At 38.3% G+C, this 20105-nt stretch overlaps 1 protein-coding gene across 5 annotated transcripts in view; it reads left to right on the forward strand.

The window, feature by feature from the left end:
• The first annotated feature begins 1660 nt into the window (after positions 1-1660).
• Positions 1661-20105, forward strand: part of LOC148367052 (protein HTATIP2-like) — a 244274-nt gene continuing 225829 nt past the window's right edge. For all 5 annotated transcript variants that reach the window (XM_088333845.1, XM_088333850.1, XM_088333847.1 and 2 more), the window contains exon 1: positions 1661-1864. In XM_088333845.1, coding sequence (XP_088189971.1) covers positions 1661-1864 — 204 coding nt within the window. The remainder of the gene's footprint in view (positions 1865-20105) is intronic.

The raw sequence follows: 20105 nt of genomic DNA on the forward strand, positions 1-20105 counted from the left end.
ATATTTGCAAGGTAATTATTGGAGACTGGCCTAAGTTGTTATTTATCAGAAGAAAAGTTCAATAAAAACGGTATAGTGACATTATCAAAAACCAAAATGGAGCCAAGAAATAAGAATAAGGAATAAAATATGATATTTTTTTTCTATTAACAGCCAAAATAGTATTGTGTGCTTGTTTAGGGTGGTGATGGTCCTGTAAGGGACCTGTAGCTTCTGCCAGAAAGCAGGCTATAGAGATTGTGGCCAGGGTGCGATGAGTCTTCAATGATATTTGGCAATGTGATGATAAAGGTTATTTTCAAATGTGGTTATTTCTCTCATTTTTTTCTTTATTTTTTGCCCTCATTTTACACAGGTTTGGGAGAAAGGCTCACATTGAATGAGGTCAGGGTTCCCGCAGATCCTCGAAAAGTCTGAAAAGACTTTGAATTCATTATTCTAAAAATAAGGCCATAATTTGCATTAAAATGTCCTGAATCCATCCATCCATTATCTGCACCGCTTATACTCAGTAGGGTCACGGGGGTGCTGGAGCCATCCCAGCGATCTTCGGGCAGTGGGCAGGGGACACCCTGAACTGGTTGCCAGCCAATCGCAGGGCACACAGAGACAGACAACTCACTCGCTCATTCACACCCAGAGACAATTTGGATCGGCCAATTAACCTGACATCCACAGTTTTGGAATGTGGGAGGAAACCGGAGTGCCCAGAGGAAACCCACGCAAGCACGGGGAGAACATGCAAACTCCACACAGGAGGTTCGGTCTCATGACCTCAGAACTTTGCCCAACGCGCGCTAACCACTGCTCCGCCGTGCTGCCCTGTCTTAAATCCAATTTTGGAAAGTCTTAAGAATGTAAACGCACCGTTAAGATTTACATATGTTTGAACTCAACTTTGACTGAGGATCCATGATGTACTGTAAACATCCACTTTATTTACCGTTTTCAATGTCTTAAACTATGGAGGATGCTATACTTTTCAGATAGAAAGTTTTTAACTTAACATTTGTTTAAAACTGCCTCTAATGCATGTGGTGTTATTTGTTTTGTTTGTTTCAGTTTTTTTGTCGATTAGCCCTTAAATATCAATTTCAAAAGGCACTGAACACGTCTTGAAAAGTCTTGAATTTAACTTGCCTTAAGCTGTAGGAAACCTAGAGGTGCTGAGTGTATGTGTGGGTGCTTTTGCTCTCCTCACATATGTCACACCACATGTAAGCCACACCTTCTCTAAAGTGGCAGCGAGGGAGAAAGAGAGATACAGAGAGAAAAAACAAGAGAGAGAGAGTCAATGCCTCATGTTTCAGCTTGTGTTGTCAGAAAGCGAGGCGTCGCTCAAGCTAGCATACGCCGTCTCGGCTCCCTTCGCTCGTCTCAGCCATGCATTCATTACTGGAATCGAAGAAATGGACCATTCGGCAGCTCAATTCACTCATTCATTGCCATTGAAGGCTATAACTGTCAAAATTCCATTCTTCTACAACTGAATGACTTCACGATGCTCATCAATGGAGAGAAACGGATGCTTTGACTGACTAAATCTGGACTTTTGACTTCAGTTCCTGGACTTTGTGGACCACTCGTGACTTTTCCAGTGCAGAGTCTTAAATCAAAATCTGACAGGAAGGTGAAGTCATCATCTGGAGCCGGGAATAAGATGCCGGCAATTGTGGTGGCCTCAAGCATGAAATCAGGACTCCCTAAGCCGGTTCACAGCGCTATCCCCATCCCTCAAGTTCCTGTCAGGCTACCGGCTTTGGATTTGCCCGTCAAAACCCAAATTCCATCTCTGAACCAGCAGCCGGGTTTTGGACGACCACGGGGCTCTCAAACCGTCGCTGAAATTCGGAGAAATGCTCAGGTCAGGACTTGGAATAGTTCATGGAATTTATTTCGTGGCTTGCTTTTATTGAAGCCTCACAATTGAAGCCAATTTCATATTCATTTAAAAGAAAATGTTTTTTGTTCATGGTGCAGGCAACTAAAAATTATTAACCGGCTGCAAAGGGCCCCAGTGCGATAGTTTGGTACCATTGTATTGTACTGTAACAAAAACAAATCTTGGAAAGTAGACACTTTCCAAGATTTTTTTTAAATTTACAATTTATTTAGGGTTTTTCTATTATGTAAGTATATTATCAATTTTTTAATATTACAATATTTTTATTTGATTATTTTTTAAACATTTTATATCTAACAAAAATAATACCAACTATATTTAGTAGGAACAAAACAGTTGATAATCTAGATTCAATTGAGACTGAGACTCTTCTGATTTTTCTCTTTTTGGCATTGTTTATGAAATGTTATTTGAATTATTTTTCTATTAATTAACAATATTTTTCTAGGAATTTGATGTTTACATTTTTTGTATATTTTCAAAAAAGTATTTGTAATTATTTTATTCTATTATTTTATATGTAATACAATGATATCAATAATCTTTGGTAGGAACAAAATGATCAGCAACTGAGACTGAAACTTATTTTTTTTACCTTTTTTTGTATTTTAAAATAGTATATATTTCATTATTTTACAATATATTAAAAAAATATTTCTAGTACAAATACATTTATATATTTTTATATTATTATATTTATTTTCTTATTATTTTATCGATTTGAAAAATATAAATGAACAATTCTTATTGGGAGCAAAACAAGAAAATCAGAAACCTAGAGACAATTTTTTCTTTGGCATTTTAGAAGAATATATTTTGTAATTGTTTTAAACTTAATGTAATCATAATTCTTTAGTACATTTGCATTTTTGTATTTAACTTTTAGATCATTCTTATTATTTTTCAAATTATTTTATATATTTAAAAAATTAATATCAACCATTTTTAGATGAAACAAAATATTTAGAAATCTTGAAACTATTTTGACAATTCCATTTTTCTCTCTTTATTTCTTTGGTAATTTAAAACTGTGTTTTTAAGCTTTGTACAGGGGACCTAGTGTAGTTGCTGCAGGAAATTGCCCAATTTTATCTCTGCAAAAAAATGCCATTTTTTATATCCTTGTTTTCTTTCAGTGATTAGCTGGGGTAACTGTATCATTCATCCATATCAGTAGGTGGCAGCAGATTACTCCTTTTTAAAATATGTACTAATTTACTCTGCTCAGGAAATAGTCAAGGAAAACAATATTGAACTTATTCTGTTTTCAAAAAAACTTAAAAGATTGAACTGCAAAACAATAATACAATAAATTGAATGAAGTGAAAATTTGGCTCATAGTAGTATTATTCGGTTATTTTATTAAAAGAAAGGAGGAATATATTTAAAACAAAAACTGTTTTTTGCTCCATGGTAGGTCATTTAATCATTTGAAGTACTATTTTGTTTATTTTCTAGAAAAACAAGACAAAACTATTTCCAAACTTGAGGAAAAAAAGGTAAAAGTATATAGTAAAATCAAATTATTAATGAAAATGACCTGTATTACCTCATAAGCCACAGATGATAGGTAAAACTATATTGTCAATTAAGGCAACATGATAATTAAAGCTTTTAATTTTTAAACATTTTCAATGGACGGTGTGCCTCGATAATTATTATTATCATTATTATTTTTCAAGTTTGCCCTGGCTCAAAAGAAGTTGAGCCAGAATATTTTTTTCATTATTTTACAATTTATTAAGTAATGATGTATATTCTTTATAATTGTGTTCCAAAATTCATTGACATTTATTTTCAGAAAAAAATATTTAATTTTTGCATTATTTCATAATTTCTTTATTGATTCATGTAAAGGCTCACTTATAATTTAAATTGGAAACCCGTTTTATAGTGGTGAGCGCGCTAAATCCTAACCATGGGAAAACCAGTGATATAAATGATTTGATTTTGTGTAAGGATCAAACCTTTTTTGTTCCCTGTACCAACATAAGATTTACAATACATTTATTTAATGTACTTCAAAGTCTGATTTATCATCAGAAACACCATAGAGTTGTTCCCGTAGTCATACTTTCTGTGTTTCTTTATATATTTCAGGACAACGTTCTGTTTTCGCCTTTCTCTAACATTCGTCTCAAAAATGGTCTGTTATGATGAAATACAGGTTAAATATAATACTTTTTCGTATGTCATCTATATCAGTATTTCTCAGCTAGTGGGACGGGACTCAAAATTGATAGATAGATAGATAGATAGATAGATAGATAGATAGATAGATAGATAGATACTTTGTTCATCCCCGAAGGGAAATTCACATTTCCAGCAGCATCCCTGAGCTGAGAACAATCGAGAACAATCGAAAATAACACGGGAGCTGCTGGAGTGGCTGCCATTCGTGACGGCGCCGGAAGAAAAGATTCAATTTGAATCATGTACAAACAAACAAACAATTGAATCATGTACAAACAAACAAACAAACAAAATATTCATGTTTCAATAAGTGGAGTGTTAATAAAATGGGGGGAAAATAATACTGATATAACCAGGTAAAACTAATTTTAAGTTACCTGTCCAAATGAATGTTGTGCCATCTCACCTTTCCCACTCTCTCTCCTCTCACCTTTCCCACTCTCTCTCCTGCAGTTGACTTGCTGCTGCTCGCTCCTGAAACTAATACTTACCTCTTTGTGTATTGTGCAGTCCCTTCTCTAGACAAGGTCTCACTCGGGTACAATGACAGTGAGCTTGGGGTTGAAATTGGCAGGCCGTTTTCAGATTTTCCAGATTTCTAGATTTTTGACTGTTTTGTTCCTATTAAATATTGTTGTTAGTATAAAAAAATAATAATACAAAATAATGATTACAGTGTTTTAGCACAATTTGTAGTTGTAGAATACAGGAAGTTCATCGGAGACACTTGAAAAAGACAAACGTCAAGTCAAGTCATGTTTATTTGTGACACCCTTAATCACAAGGAGTCTCAAAGGGCTGCACAGACTATTATGACACCATCCCCTGATCTAAAACCTACATGAGGACAAGGGAAAACCTCAGTCAAGTCAAGTCATGTTTATATGTATAGCACTTAATTACAAGGAGTCTCAAAGGGCTACACAGACCACATACTATTGCAAACTACAAACTATTATTACACCATGCCCTCATCTAAAACCTATATGAGGGCAAGGAAAAACTCAAAAACCTCAACATGAGGAAAATGAAGAAACCTTGAGAAGGGACGCTCTCCTGTTTTTCAATGTGACTGACCAGAATGTCCGTGGTTTTTAGTATATTTGTCATTTTAACCCTCAACTCATCATAAAGGGGAGTACTGTGATGAGAGACGGACGCGCAATCTTAGCAAGACTTTCTTATATAGGGAATGATTTTAACCTCATTAACATATACGGCCATGCCGACAGACAACTCAGGTACGAACTTTTGTTTGTTTGTTTGTACACGATTCAATTGTTTGTTTGTTTGTACATGATTCAAATTGAATCTTTTCTTCCGGCGCCGTCACGAATGGCAGCCACTCCAGCAGCTCCCGTGTTATTTTCGATTGTTCTCGATTGTTCTCAGCTCAGGGATGCTGCTGGAAATGTGAATTTCCCTTCGGGGATGAACAAAGTATCTATCTATCTATCTATCTATCTATCTAATGCTATGAAAAAAAAATGACTGAGGGTCATTTAAACTCCTTAACAGTAGATGGTGATAGTTCCCTGCAGATGTAAGTTGACACCCACCTTTTCACACCACAGAAAAATATTCTTTATGTGTGTTCGTTTACACATGTTGAACATACTGCAAATTGTTTAATGAGCTTCCATATACAGTAAAGGATTTTTAAGCGATTGACAGCCAAAACAAGGTCTGTTGGTGTAAAGTGTAAACTATAAACTGTAGTCAAAAAAATTGTCCTGAATATACTTGATCCAACCTCATTCCCAGTCTGCATTGTCTTTGCTTTATACATGCGAGAATGGACTCGAATGTTACGATTAATCCGTTAATCGCGCACTTTCTATTTCGCTCCATGCCATTTTTACTTATGAAAAGAGCCAAATATGACTTGTGAGCCATAGATTCCTGACCCCTGCTTTAAACACTTCTTACTTACAATGAGAAAAATATTGCAAAATTAATATATTATATCAGCTAAGAGAGAAGGACATTTTATTTCTATCGACTATTGTTGTTAATGTTTGTTCGCATATGTTGATCATGGCATACAGTGGAGAAAATATAAGAAATTCCTTTTATTATCTTGAAGACAAAGCAACTGAAATGAAGCCTTTTGGGTTTCATTAAAAATGCTGCTAATTGACAAAAAAGGAATAGTGTTACTTAAAGCCGTTTTGGTGGTCAATTTTACTATCTGTGGTTTAGACTGCACAATTTTTTTATCGAATACATTTGAAAAGTGGATTCTTTTGATTTGAGTTCTTATTTACGGTGGCATGGTAATTTCTGAAGTCAGACCAGTTCAGAACCAAATATCTATATCTGGTGGTCCAGGGGTTAGGATTTGGTGCTTACACCGCTGTGACCCGGGTTTTATTCCCATTGCAATGTTTTGCGATTGTGGTCAGTGATCTTTCATTGCACAAATATAGTCGTTTGTTATTGCAGCTTGTCATCCTGAAGGGGGGTAACCTCATGTACGGTCCCTTCTCAAGGTTTCTTCATTTTCCTGGTGTTGAGGTTTTTGAGTTTTTCCTTGCCCTCATATAGGTTCTAGATCAGGGGATGGTGTAATAATTGTCTGTAGTTTGCAAGACTATGTGGTCCGTGCAGCCGTTTGAGACTCCTTGTGATTAAGGGGTATGCAAAACTATACTGACTATAACTTTGAATATAAAGTGCACCCAAAATTTGGGTTTCAAAGCGAATGAATTGTGTATTTCTCAATATCTTATGTTATTTAGCTGTTGAAAGAATATTTTCGTAAATCTAGAAACAAGTGAGACTGAGAGCATCCGTCTCCTGCACAGCGTGTCCGTGTGAGGACGTGTCGCTATCAGTGTGCGTGGACGTGACCGTGCACGTGCATCCCAGGGTGGCAGCCAGCGCGAGCACGGCCACACGTTTGTATTTGTTGAATGTTGGCTTAGCAACGCGGCCAGACATTTCGCCAGGCCTCATTCAGCAACCTTGTAAGGCATTGAGGAGGCCAAGTCGTCGCCACTGCATTTTCCTCCGGAGACGCGATGACAACAAGAGAGCGGCGTCCACTCTCTTTCTCCACAGCCTGACACGTTTTCTCGCTGACCTATTTCTCCGTGCCGCTATCTCTCCTTACTGCTTGTCTCCATCCCCTCGGCGCCGATAAAGCGTCGAGTCCACCTTTGACCTCGCGTGTGCTGTACTACGTTCGACTCCGCTGCCGAGTTCCTGACAGTCAACGATCGTTCGTCCTTCCCTCCAGAGATGAAGCAGGGCGTTTTTTTTTCGAAAATGTGCATTATTTATTCCAGCCCAGCTTTGTGAGTTTGTAGAAAATATGAATTTGGTTTATATGTGAGAGCAGGAAGTCGTGCAGCTGTATGTGAGTTTTTAGCTGTTTGGTGGGTGTTTCGTGCGTCATTCTGCTGAAAAGAAAGCAGAAAACACCCACGTGTGTGTTGTTGCAGTGGGCCTCTAAAACGAGTAGGCTGTGCTCTGTTTACGGTTTGATAAAAGTTGCCTTCTGAAATGTGAAACCTTCAACTTGATTTACTGTTCACGGATCGCTTAAACTCGGGGTCTGCAACCGAACATGTTGAAAGACGCCCAAAGACAATTTACTCAAAAACTGCAAAAAATAAAAAAAAACTTTTATAAGCCTGGGCTTCGCGACGGCTGAGTGGTTAGTGCGTCCGCGGCACAGTACCAAGGTCATGGGATCAAACCTTCCTATGTGGAGTTTGCATGTTCTCCCCGTGCTTGTGTGGGTTTCATTCGGGCACTCCGGTTTCCTACCACATTCCAAAAATGTGCATGTCAGGTTAATTGCCCGGTCCAAATTGTCCCTCTGTATGAAATAGCGGGCGAGTTGTCTGTCTCTGTGTGCCCTGCGACTGGCTGGCAACCAGTCCAGGGTGTCCCCTGACCACTGCCTGAAAATAGCTGGGATGGGCTCCAGCACCTCCGTGACCCTACTGAGGATAAGTGGTCCAGATAATGGATCATATAAGCCTTCTAACAATCACAACAGATCCTGTATCTATATAGGCCTACTATCAAAATGACTAAGTTGGATGCCGTGCATCCTGTAGAGCAGGGGTGGCCAACCATTCAGCGACTAAGAGCCAATTTTTCGTCTGTGTTACTACAAAGAGCCACATCATAGTTGTTAACGGGGGCGAGTTGATTATTTTTTTTCTTTGTTACTAAAAAGCCACATTATACACATAAACATCTTTTAATCATGTACGTACGCATACACAAATCTCTACTCGACTAGATCTGATGAAAATAACCACACCAACATGATAATATAAATAATTTTCAACAGTTAACATTGTGAGTGAGCACTGTTCCAGATCCATTATCGACTTGAGGTCTGAGAGCTTGGGATAGTCCTTGTCCTTCTCTTCCATGAAGTTTCACTGGATCCAAAAGCTCAAAGAAGCGAGATAGTACCTGGCTTTTTGCCAGCCACCTCACAGTGCAGTGCAGCGGCAGGTCACCTGGAAGTCCTTGGTCCAGTTCAGCGATGATATTCCTGAATATCCTCCGGTTAAGCGCATGTCACAGCATATCCCATGTTGTAACAATGACAATAAAGGCATATTCTATTCTATTCTATGTGTGCAGATGAAGTTGACGATTTCCATCACAGGTTTCATGACGTTGTCAAATTTGAGTGATTTAGACACGAGTTGCTCCCTGTGGATGATGCAGTGGAAATCCCAAAAGTCTGGAAATGTTTGATCAGCTTTGTACAGTCCCACAAGCCTGTTCATTGATCCGATGATGGCTGGCGCTCCATCCGTAGCTCTTGCAGTTTGTTTGCAGGTCAGTGTGCAACTGTTATTCAACAGCTGCATTAATATTGGATATTCTTCGTTCCATACTGTGGCGAGACAGTTGAACATCTAATTTGCTCTGTTTTAGTTTGTTGTCTACAGGAGCCAAGATTTCAAAGGCGTCAATGACGCATTTTTAATGAATTCTCTTTCGTTGTATAGCTTTTTAGCCCGTGCTATGTTCCAAGCTAACTGATAAGAAGCAAGCGTTACGGTCTCAGAGTGTTTCATATTTTTTTTGAAAGAAATGCAACTGTTTTTCTGCTTTGCTTTTCGTAGTCAACAACTTTTTCTTACTAAGTTCAGTCCCTTTTGGAAATTCCTGTTCGATGTTAGGGTGGAGTGCGCTGAATTGACGCTGAAGATTTGAAGCTTTGAAATGTGCTAATGCCGCGTTACGTATAAGGCGGATAGGCTTGCCATTACGTTCAATAAAATAATATAAACTCTCCTATTCTGGCAAAAACGTCCTGTGTTCTTCTTCATATTTTAGTTTGGCTGTGCCTTTTTACCTGCCATTTCAAGAGGTAATTTCACATAAATTGACTACAATACATTTTGTCAAACAAATATTTTCTCGTCGCTCGTTTTACGTCACTAAAACAGACATTCATTGTCAGAGTGCCATCTAGCTGTAGGGAAGGCAAATTACAGTGCCGGCTAAACATTCTTGATGCATGTCATGTTACAGCTTCGAAAGAGCCGCATTAAACCAGTGTATAACAGCTCCTAAAGAGCCGCATGAAACTAGTTCAAGAGCCGCATGCGGCTCGAGAGCCGCGGGTTGGCCACCCCTGCTGTAGAGATTAATGCACCACGTGACTACTGTAAGATACTGCCTCAAGATTAACTTTATTACAACAATAATCAATTACAGTATGTTTCAGTGCTTCAAAAATAAAGACATGCGATAAAGATATCCATCACATCACTCAATTCATTACAGGTAATTGAATATTCTGGTACTGAATTAATGTCCTTGATTTGTTTTATCTTGATTTTGCTTGCCATTGTACAGGCCCTTTCCTTTACTGTGTTAGCCAAGAGAGGCATATCTTTAATTTTCTGTATTATTTTAGTTTAGTGTAGTTTGGAGAGTTCAGAAAATGTATCGTCATTGTCAAAGAACAACGAAACTTCGTCTGGAGCATCCAGTCAGAGATCCAATCCACTTCGTAAATCTATTTTGTGTTTACCTAATGTCTCTAGAAGTAGTGCAATTACCTTTCCTCTCACTTCCAACTAGGTACTTTGTCACAAACGTGGAAAATGTGTGAATGTATAAAACGTGTTTGTGTCATGTTTGTCCTCCTACAGAAACCTTATTAAAACAAAAATATTTTTTCCTCCCTCTTCTTTTTAAATTTCCAAACATTTTTGGAAAAGCGCTAGGGAGCTTAAAAACCGCATGGGTTTTCAGGGCACCAATGAGGACGCAACTCTGGACAGCCTTCTCCACTGTTGACGATTCCTGGCCGTTTTTTTGTTCGGCAAAGTTGACCCCAGTGTATTCCTTAATGTTGTCGGCCCAGTTCTTTTTCGGTCTTCCTCTCCTCTTGCCCCATTGGACTGTGCCCTGGAGAATGATCTTGGCCAATCCTGATGATCTTGTGACGTGAACTTAACATTGAAGTTTTTGTCTGCGCTCAATTGACAACAGTTCTTTGTAGGGTCCAATGTGCCCCTGATGGTGTTAGCCACCATTTTGTATGTTACCTGTAGCTGATGCCTAGAAGTTTCCCAGTTTTGCTGTTGGAGCCCATGTCTCGCAAGCATATAGGAAGATGGAGGTAAGTGGTGAATGGTCACATTGAAATAGTGCTTTTCAAGTCACTGAAGACCTCCCTAAGGTCTTTACAATGTGCTTCACACCCACCCATTCACACACACACTCACACATCGATAGCCAGAGGCAGCCATGCTAGGGATCAGGGGTTCAGTGTCTTGCCCAAAGACACTTTGACATTTAACTCGGAGTAGCTGGGAATTAAACATGCGACCTTTGAGTCCCAAGAAGAGCTCCTTAACCAGTAACCAGCACTTGCATGAGTCTGATCTTTGATTTCACTGCTATGTTCTTGTGCCTCCATATATGTTTAATCTTGCTAGAGTGGCTGTGGTTTAATCTATCCTGACCATGATTTCTGGTTCTGGCCCATCCTCTGATACGACAGCTCCAAGATATTTATATTTTGGTGACAGGTTCAAGCGCTTAGTGATTTATGGGGATGTTTGTGGTGATAACTGCCAGATTTTTTGCATGGCTGAAGAGACTTATAGTTCTGTAGTTGGAGCATAGTTAGAGGTTTCCTTTCTTTATTTGCGTAATTACTAGCGATTTTGTCCATGCAGATGGCCACTGTCCTTTTTGCCGGATCATTCTGCAAATCTTTGCCAGGATGTATATAGTCTGTTCACCACCATTTTGTATGACTTCTGATTTCTTGCGACTTTCCCTTTACTATGCTTACGTTAAGCGACTATTAAGGATTTTCTGTGTAGCGTCTGTTTTTTTTTAAGGTGGAAGAAAGTTTTGTGTGGGGTTAGGTTAATATGTTTACTTCTCGTAAAGGTGCACGGCTAAGGCTAAGCAAACCCTAAGCTAACAATGACCTAAATATATATTATTTTTTGTCCAAAATACAGAGGTAATTGTTGAAAAAATATATACTGATAATTTTCTCATAACTAAATTAACTAATTTAAAATGATAACTGTTTTTTTTTTTTTATTTATTTCATTTAAATTCAATTATCGTAAATTCCGGACTATAGAGCGCACCTGATTATAAGCCGCACCAACAACATTTTAAGAGTATAACCGCTTTTGTACGTACACAAGCCGCACCTGCATATAAGCCGCATGCGCCCTTATTAAAACATGTATCACAATCACGAAATTAATCCAAACCCGACTTTGAGTCCCGCAACTTTAACTAAATATGAAGTACACAGTCCAAAAACAACAGCCGGCAAATTGAACGTAAAATGATACCGGTACTTAAGATATAAAGCAGACCTGCATAGTCCGGGTCTTGTTAAAAATAATCCAAGGGAAAAAAAAAAGTATATTTTCAAAGGTAAGGTTGGGAAAAATATGTATCCACTATTGTCCGCTGCATCCATAAACACGTCTCACCTTTACTCCACTTCCCATCAGCCCCCGTTGTATTAGCCCCTTCTTTTTGATTCGCCCGTGGAAAACATATCAGAATCAATCTCTAAAATAAATACATTACAAAAATATACAGTTGCAAATACATATTATACATGGTTACACATATTTACAAAGAAAGACGGTACACCAAGAGAGTTTTCAAACCTTTAATAATAATATTATAACTTTCATCCCAAACCGTGTCTGTGAAGGGTAGCAAAATGCTACTAGGAAAGCGCTTGCAACACAAGGAAACGGGTCTGTTGAAAAAAATACAGTATTTGTTAAAATCATGGTAAACCATGCTCATCTTCCTCCTTATAACTGACGTCATTAAAGTCGTCTTCCCCAGTACGGGAAAGAGACTTTGTCATATAGACGTCATCCTTCGCTCCCTTATTCAAAAACATGCTTGCAGCACACCTGCATATATTCCACCGGTCTAAATCTTACCCTTTGTACTCGAGCGCCGCTGGCGGCTGTTAGAAAAAATACATAAATTGGCCGCATCACTGAATAAGCCGCAGGTTTGAACATTTGGGAAAAAAGTAGCGGCTTATAGTCCGGAATTTACGGTAACCATTATTTCTTTCCTCAACTTTGTAGATTCCATTAATCTAATGTTTTGTTTTGTTGCAGATTTATCTTAATCTGAACCTAGTTTAGTTTTAAGTAACTTAAAAATAAAATATAGCTTCATTTGAGAGGTAAAAACAAATAGAAAATGTCCCGCTGTAAATCTCCCAATGGAAGGTGCCAGTTAGTTTTCCAAGGTATTAGTGGAGCGCCTGAACGGCCCACTTGGCATCAAACACGGTGACAAGTTGCAAGGAAGGAAAACTTGATCTGTGATGCAGAGCTTGTGAGGTGAGGAGATCCCCTCAGTGTTTGTAAGCCACAAAACACTTCACTTAATTCTTGATTCCTAATCTCCTAGCGAGAGAGAGGCGGAGATCGAAAAACAGTGGCAGAGGGAGAAAACTATAAATAGAGAGGTAGAGAGTGAAAAACTGAGTGAGAAAGTGAGAGAGAGGCAGAGAGAAACAGGCAGAGAGAGAGGTAGAGAAGCAGAAAGAGAGAGAGAGAGGCAGAGAGAAAGAGGCAGAGAGAGAGGTAGAGAAGCAGAAAGAGAGAGAGAGAGGCAGAGAGAAAGAGCGAGAGAGACAGGCAGAGAGAGAGGGGGAAAAAGAGCAAGACAGAGGCAGAGAGAGATAGACAGAAAAAGGCAGAGAAGAAAATGGAGAGAGAGAAAGGCAGAGAAGAAAACAGAGAGAGAGAAAGGCAGAGAGAAAAATAGAGAAAGGCAGAGAGAAAGGCTGAGAGAGAGAAGGGCAGAGAGAAAAACAGAGAGGGAAAGAGGAAGAGGATGAGGGCGACAGTGAGAGAGAGAGGGCATGCGAGAGGCACAGAGAGATAAACGGGTGTGGAAAACAAAGAGTGGGAGGCAGAGGGAAAAAAGGAGGATAAAAAAGGCAGAGAGAGAGAGAAGTAGGCATAGAGGGAAAATGGGGAGTGACAATGGAAGAGTGAAAACGGAGAGAGAGAAGACGGGAGGGAGAGAGAGGGTGGCATTGTAAAAAACAGAGAAAGAGGTGATAAGAGGCAGAGTGAAAAATTACTTTGCTGCCCTCTAGTGGCTTTTTCTGTCAGGCACCTTTATGCTGCTCTAGTAGAGTTGATCAAAGCAAACGTTTTTTAGCTTTCTATTTCCTTACTTTCCTACTCTATATTCCACCAGAGTTTCAAATCGGCTACAGCTCAAATAATTGTTTATATTATCTTGCGTTAGATGAGGAACAATTTAGCAAACAATCACCACAGGGGATGATTAATCCACGCGACAGCATGGCAAGGAGCAACATCTTGATAGCTATCCGTTCAGGAAAAAAAGGGAAAGAACCCCGACGCCACCCTCTCCCCTGTGTAAATATGTTCTTTATTAAGCGGCGCATGGAAGCCGAAGGGAGCACATTCATAAAATAAATTGTGAAGCTGGAAGAGGTCAACGTTTGTTATTTACAAACGTGACCGTCCTATAAATGAGGGCCAGTCTCCACGCTTCAACTCATACATTAAATTTCCGTTTTTTATTTGATGGTGACACGGAGGTGCCTCTAGAAAACGTCCTTTGTGATTAAAGATGTCTAATTGCCTTGTATTACCGTATCGTGCATTGAAATAATTCATGTTTGAATTATTCACATTTGACATGTTATTATAAAGTAATATTGAGATAGGATGTCGAGTAATAATTGTCGATGGATTAAAATATTAGTAGATAACTCCTGACAGCCCATAAGCATAAAACAATGCTCATATTATGTACTAATTGTCAATAGACTGCTCCAAAAAAATCGAATTAAATCAAAATAAAATCGCATTGGCCGAAGAAAATGCTTATTTTAAGTCAAGTTTGTCAATAAAATAACAATAAAATACATTAATAAAATTCCTTCAGCTAATTGGCCGAAACGTTTGCTAATTTTAAGAAAAAACAGTTGATAGACGGTCCCACCCAAAATAAATAAAAAAAAGAACAATTATTATTTTAATTTAATTTTACAACATTTTTAGTTTACTGGAATTTTTAAAAAAGATAAACCGAGATAAAAAGTACAAAGTTCTTGTTCTGAGGAGGTGAGGAGATTCTCTCAGTGTTTGCAAGCCACAAAGCACTTCACTTAATTCTTGATTACTAATCTAGGGAGAGGAAGAAAGAGGCAGAGATAGAGAAACAGAGAGAGGAAAAACAGAGGCAGAGGTAGAGAGAGAGAGAGAGAGAGAGAGAGAGAGAGAGAGAGAGAGAGAGAGAGAGAGAGAGAGAGAGAGAGAGAGAGAGAGAGAGAGAGAGAGAGAGAACAATGAGAGGCACCACATCTCATTTTGTCTGTTTTATTCCCTTTTTCTGCCCATAATAATTGGACCCAAGTAAGTTAGTTATAAGGGTAGGCAAAAGTTGAAAACAGTGACAAAAACGATTGAATTGAAGTAGGAAACAATTGCGAGAAAAACAAATTAGTGTACTGCTTGAAGGTACGGTAAATGGTTAAAAATTATTATATTTTGAGCTTTTTACTAGTCTATACATTTTTTATTGAATACAGAAATAAATAATTATCATTATTTGGGTTACTTTATTTTAGTATTTGGCTATTTTAAAGCAGTTTTAGAGGGACGCTTATGTGCGATATAGGCCTATATGAGAGTGTATACGGTACTTGCAGTCATATTGGTTTTGCTAGTAATTACTACACAATCCTTTTAATAAGATACATTTGATAAGTGGAAATGTTTTCTTGATTTGCGTCCCAGCTTGTCATTAGGGTGCAATGGTGGGTCCTCAAGCCAGACCAGTTAAGAACCAATGCACTATATCAGAGTGTCCAAAGTCCGGTCAAATGCCATTTCACTAAATGATGTTAGAAGCCCTTGAGCCACATTACCCTTGGCTGTCTGGGATGATTTTAGCCCACCCTGTTTCTGACATGGGGACTGTAAATTTAAAAAAAAAGGAAAATTGACTGTGAGGGTCGTCACTTCCAAGATAAGTTAAAATTGAAGTGATTTTTCACAGAAATCTGAAACAACTGCGTCTAACTGTGACTGTTTTCCAAGAATAAAATATCAAGAGGCACTGCCTGCAAAACATGCTGACTACAAAAAGTTAACGCAAATTGAACACAGTGAAAAGGTCAAGCGACTGGAAGCTGTTTCAACGGCACATCAGCGCTCTTTCACAAATGAAAATGCTATAAAGGTGAGCTACGAGGTTGCGAATCTGATCGCCATGCCATGCGAATTTTTCCCGTAGTGTGAATTTATTTAAGACTGTTCAAAGAGTGCTTAATATCAGTTTACCATATGGCGTGCTTTCGGAAAGGTTCGGACACCCCCACGCATATGATATAATTTTGCTAATTGTAGACATTTTATGCCATTTTATTTTAGTTCGGGGTTTGTAAATTAAATACAATACCCTGAGTAACCCAAATAATCTGATGTGGCGTATTGCAAATATTTTCGCTGGTAGTTTAAAGTCCTTAATAAATAAAAAAACACCTAAACAGCTGCAAACACAGTTATTATGATCTGCCTCATCCCCAAATAGAGTGTGTGTCCAGTCACAACACCACACTTAAAATCAGTTAGTCAAAGAAAAATAAACACAGACAGATAAGTACTGTAGTGTTATTTTTGTAGTATTAATGTAGTATTTTCGTCATAGTATTTTGTAGTATTTATTTAATAGTTTTGTAATATTTCTGTAGTAGTATTTTTGTATTATACTATAATAATTATAATTATACTACTACTGTAGTAGTGTTTTTGTACTATTTCTATAGTATTTTCTTTTTTCTTTTAATAAATATTATTATTGATGGTGTATCAGTAGTCTGTAGTCTGTACAGCCCTTTCAGACTTCTTGTGATTAAGAGCTATACAAATGAACATGACTTGACGACTGGAAATTATCTGTTAGTCCTTAAAATACTTTGCTGATACTGTAGACAATTCTGCATTTACATTTCGTTAAGTCAGTAGCAGAATCGTCTGATTTTTTTTCAGGTATATTTCATTTGATGGGAAAAAACAGAGAAATATCAAGTATTGTTTGATATGTAAATCATTTTTAAAGTACAGGTGCATGACAGTTAACAGAAGAATGCCGACACCGGACTGTTTATGGTTTTTTCTCTTCAGTTTGAGGTTTGGCAACTGCTGTGCCGCTTTGGTTTGCTAATGTTATTCTCCTTTTGCTGGGAGAAGACGGATTGACCTGGGGGGAACTGCTTTTATTTTTAAATTTGCTTTAGCACCACAAAAGAACACATGTGTAACTCTATAAAGCTAGTACTGATGTTTGTTGGGTCATTTTTGTGGTGAGGTGGCTAACCAATAACATTGAGGTTTTGGTGATATTTAAAGCCTCAGTGTGTAGAATCTAGAGTGGTCTAAAAATACTTCATTCATTTAAATAAAACAGTACCGATTTAAATAAAAGCAAAGATAATTTATTATTGCAATAAACAACATTAAGAAAATTAAATGTTTGGTGGCCATTTTAATACTACAGTATCACAAATGACCATTTATCAAAGGTAGCTAGTCCAAAGTTGTGTTTTTAGCACTAATGTTAATTCTAGACCTAGTTTATAATAATATTTCGATACTTTTAGTGTATTTAACAATTTTAACTAATATTAGCAACATTTTCTGGCAGATAATTATGTTTTATTATGTTTAGTTCTTTATTTGACTATATAATCAGTTATGTGTCATGATGACTGATTAGTATCACCTGTGCCCGCTCGTTTGGCGCTAGCTTTTTAAGCTCAGTCCTTACACTCGCCTGTTGTCAGTCTGTTAGCGAACCTCTGTTTCTACAAGACAAGCACTTTGACCTTGACTCTCGTCGGTCCTGCTTTATGCACCCGTTTTTGCACCCGTCCGTTCCTGATTTCCCCGTTTGTCTCCCGCTACGACCTGTTTTTGACCCCGACCACGTTTTTGCTCTGCTGTCCCGGCTATCAACCTATTTTTTCCGTCTTCGACACCACCATCTCCCGCTACGGAAGATCCACCTCCGCATTCGGAACACGATCCAATTCTGGGAGCGCTTGCTTCCCGCGGCCAGCGAGCACCGGATCGCGGGGGCTGCCCTTCGTCTTTCTCTCAATAAACTTGTGGTTAACGTTACGCATCTGGGTCCTGATTCCGTTCTGGTCATGACATTATCTGCCATATCAAATACTTTAAATAATCTATTCACTATTTTATTTAATTTCTTTAGAGATTCAAAAACATCTATTATATCCGTGAAAGGCTTTAGAAAATAAGAAAATGAATTCTGAACATATCACTAAATAACTATTGCATTTTAAAAAACATTTGGCAAAAGGAGTAGAATTGGTAAAAAAAAAGTTAAAATGGTCTTTCAAACTTTACGATGAGATTGCATTGTGTTCCAATTTATGTAAGGTTTCCCCCAATAACTGATACATTCATGTAGCAAAAATGACCAGCTTCACAGAGATGTTGGGAAATGTGTGGTTCCATTTTCGCTCAAAGACAATAAATCAGATTTATGTGTTTCACTGATTTATTTCAGGATAATTATTCTATGACTTCATGGGAACTTGCTTTCCTCTCCTATTTTATGTTGATTTTTTTACTCGAATAAAGCCAATTTGTGTACTTTAATTGAGTGATGCAAACAATCCAATAACAATTAACCCCATTGGTGACCTCAGCCCTCCTAATGCGTCTCGATCAGATTCCACTTCCTGTTCCTGTGTGAAGTCATCACTAACCGTATTAATAAAGCGCTAGCATCTGCTTCCCTCCTCTCATTGATCTCCTTTGCTTGGTGCCTTCCTGCCTTCAATATGGCGCCTTCTCCTCTTTCCTGCAAGAGGGGTCATCGTGATCGGCTGGGGAAATGAGGCGCTTAGAGCTATGCAATCGGGTCAATCTCCAAAGAAGTAGTAGGGCGAGATCGCTTGGGATGAAGTCATCCTCCCGGGAGGCCCGTGGCCAAGGTCACCTCAGGCCACTAGTCTGCTTGTAAACTGATATGACCTTTTTTGCATTTGGAGTGAGGAGAGAACCGGTGATGTCAGTTTGTTGCTGCCAAACAAAGAAGAGAGGGTTTTATTTGGAACCTTTATAAGAGGGATATTTAGTTATAAAACTGATAATGGCCAAATATGATGTCACAGTTATCGACCAGGTAGGAAAAAGACACAATAATTACTCACTTCACACAATGCTTTAATATCCAATCAGCAGATGCTACTGTGCGAAAGAATTCATGTTCCCCATCATAATATATTGTTATTGCTCTTCCCCCTGAGAGTCGATCTGAAACCTCAGTGGAAATGTTTAAATCTAAGTTTAAAACACACTTCTATTCTATAGCATATGAATAACCTATATATTATGTTGGCAATATCTTTGTATTATTTGTTATTGCAACATCCATTGCAGCCTGGTCATCCTGGAAGGGGGATTACCTCATGTGCATTACCTTCTCACGGTTTCTTCATTTTTCACCTGTTGAGGTTTTTGAGTTTTTCCTTGCCCTCATGTGGGTTTTAGATCAGGGGATGGTGTAGTAATAGTCTGTTGTTTGCAATAATCTGTGGTCTGTGCAGACTCTATGATTAAGGGCTATACAAATAAACATGACTTGACTTCGCTTATTCTTTTGTACAAATAGAAGGTTGTGTCTCCTCTCTTCCTCTCATTAATGTGCATGAGACATTGGAGCTGGTACGGTTGACACTGCTTGTTCATATTCTAAAGATTTATGTTCCACGTTATAACAAATGAATTTTCTAAAGTAGTATGGAGTTGCACAACTTGGTCTGGTCTCCTCTTTGCCTCTCCGTAGTATGCACAAGGGATTGGAAAACTCGCACAATCCCATTTGCGGAGCTGACACTATTTGTTAAAAATATTCTAAGAATGATTGTTCTCTATCATAATGTGCCTTGATTTTCCATAGAAGTAGCAGCACAACTTGGTTGTGTCTCCTCTCTACCTCTTCATAATGTGCGCGAGGCATCAGAGCTGGCACGGTCAACACTACCTTTTAATATTCTGGGCATTTATATTCCTTGTTATAAAATTTATATTTTCTAAAGTAGTATGGAGTTGCACATCTTGGTTTGGTCTTCTATTTGCCTCTCTGTAATGTGCACGAGGGATTGGAAAACTCGCACAATCCCATTTGCGCATCTGACACTATTTGTTAGAAAGTTTCTAAGAATGTTTGTTCTCTTTCATAATGTTTCTTGATTTTCCATAGAAGTGGTAGCACAACTTGGTTGTGTCTCCTCTCTACCTCTTCATAATGTGTCGAGGCATAGGAGCTGGCATGGTCGACACCATTTGTTAATATTTTAGGCATTTATATTCCTTGTTATAATAATTCGATTTTCCTAAAGTAATATAGAGTTGCACAACTTGGTCTGGTCTCCTCTCTACCTCTTCATAATCTGCGCGAGGCATCAGAGGGCCGGTCCAGC

This window comes from Urocampus carinirostris, chromosome 4 (genome assembly GCF_059441175.1).
Source record: "Urocampus carinirostris isolate Australia breed hairy pipefish chromosome 4, RoL_Ucar_1.0, whole genome shotgun sequence".
NCBI lineage: Eukaryota > Metazoa > Chordata > Actinopteri > Syngnathiformes > Syngnathidae > Urocampus > Urocampus carinirostris.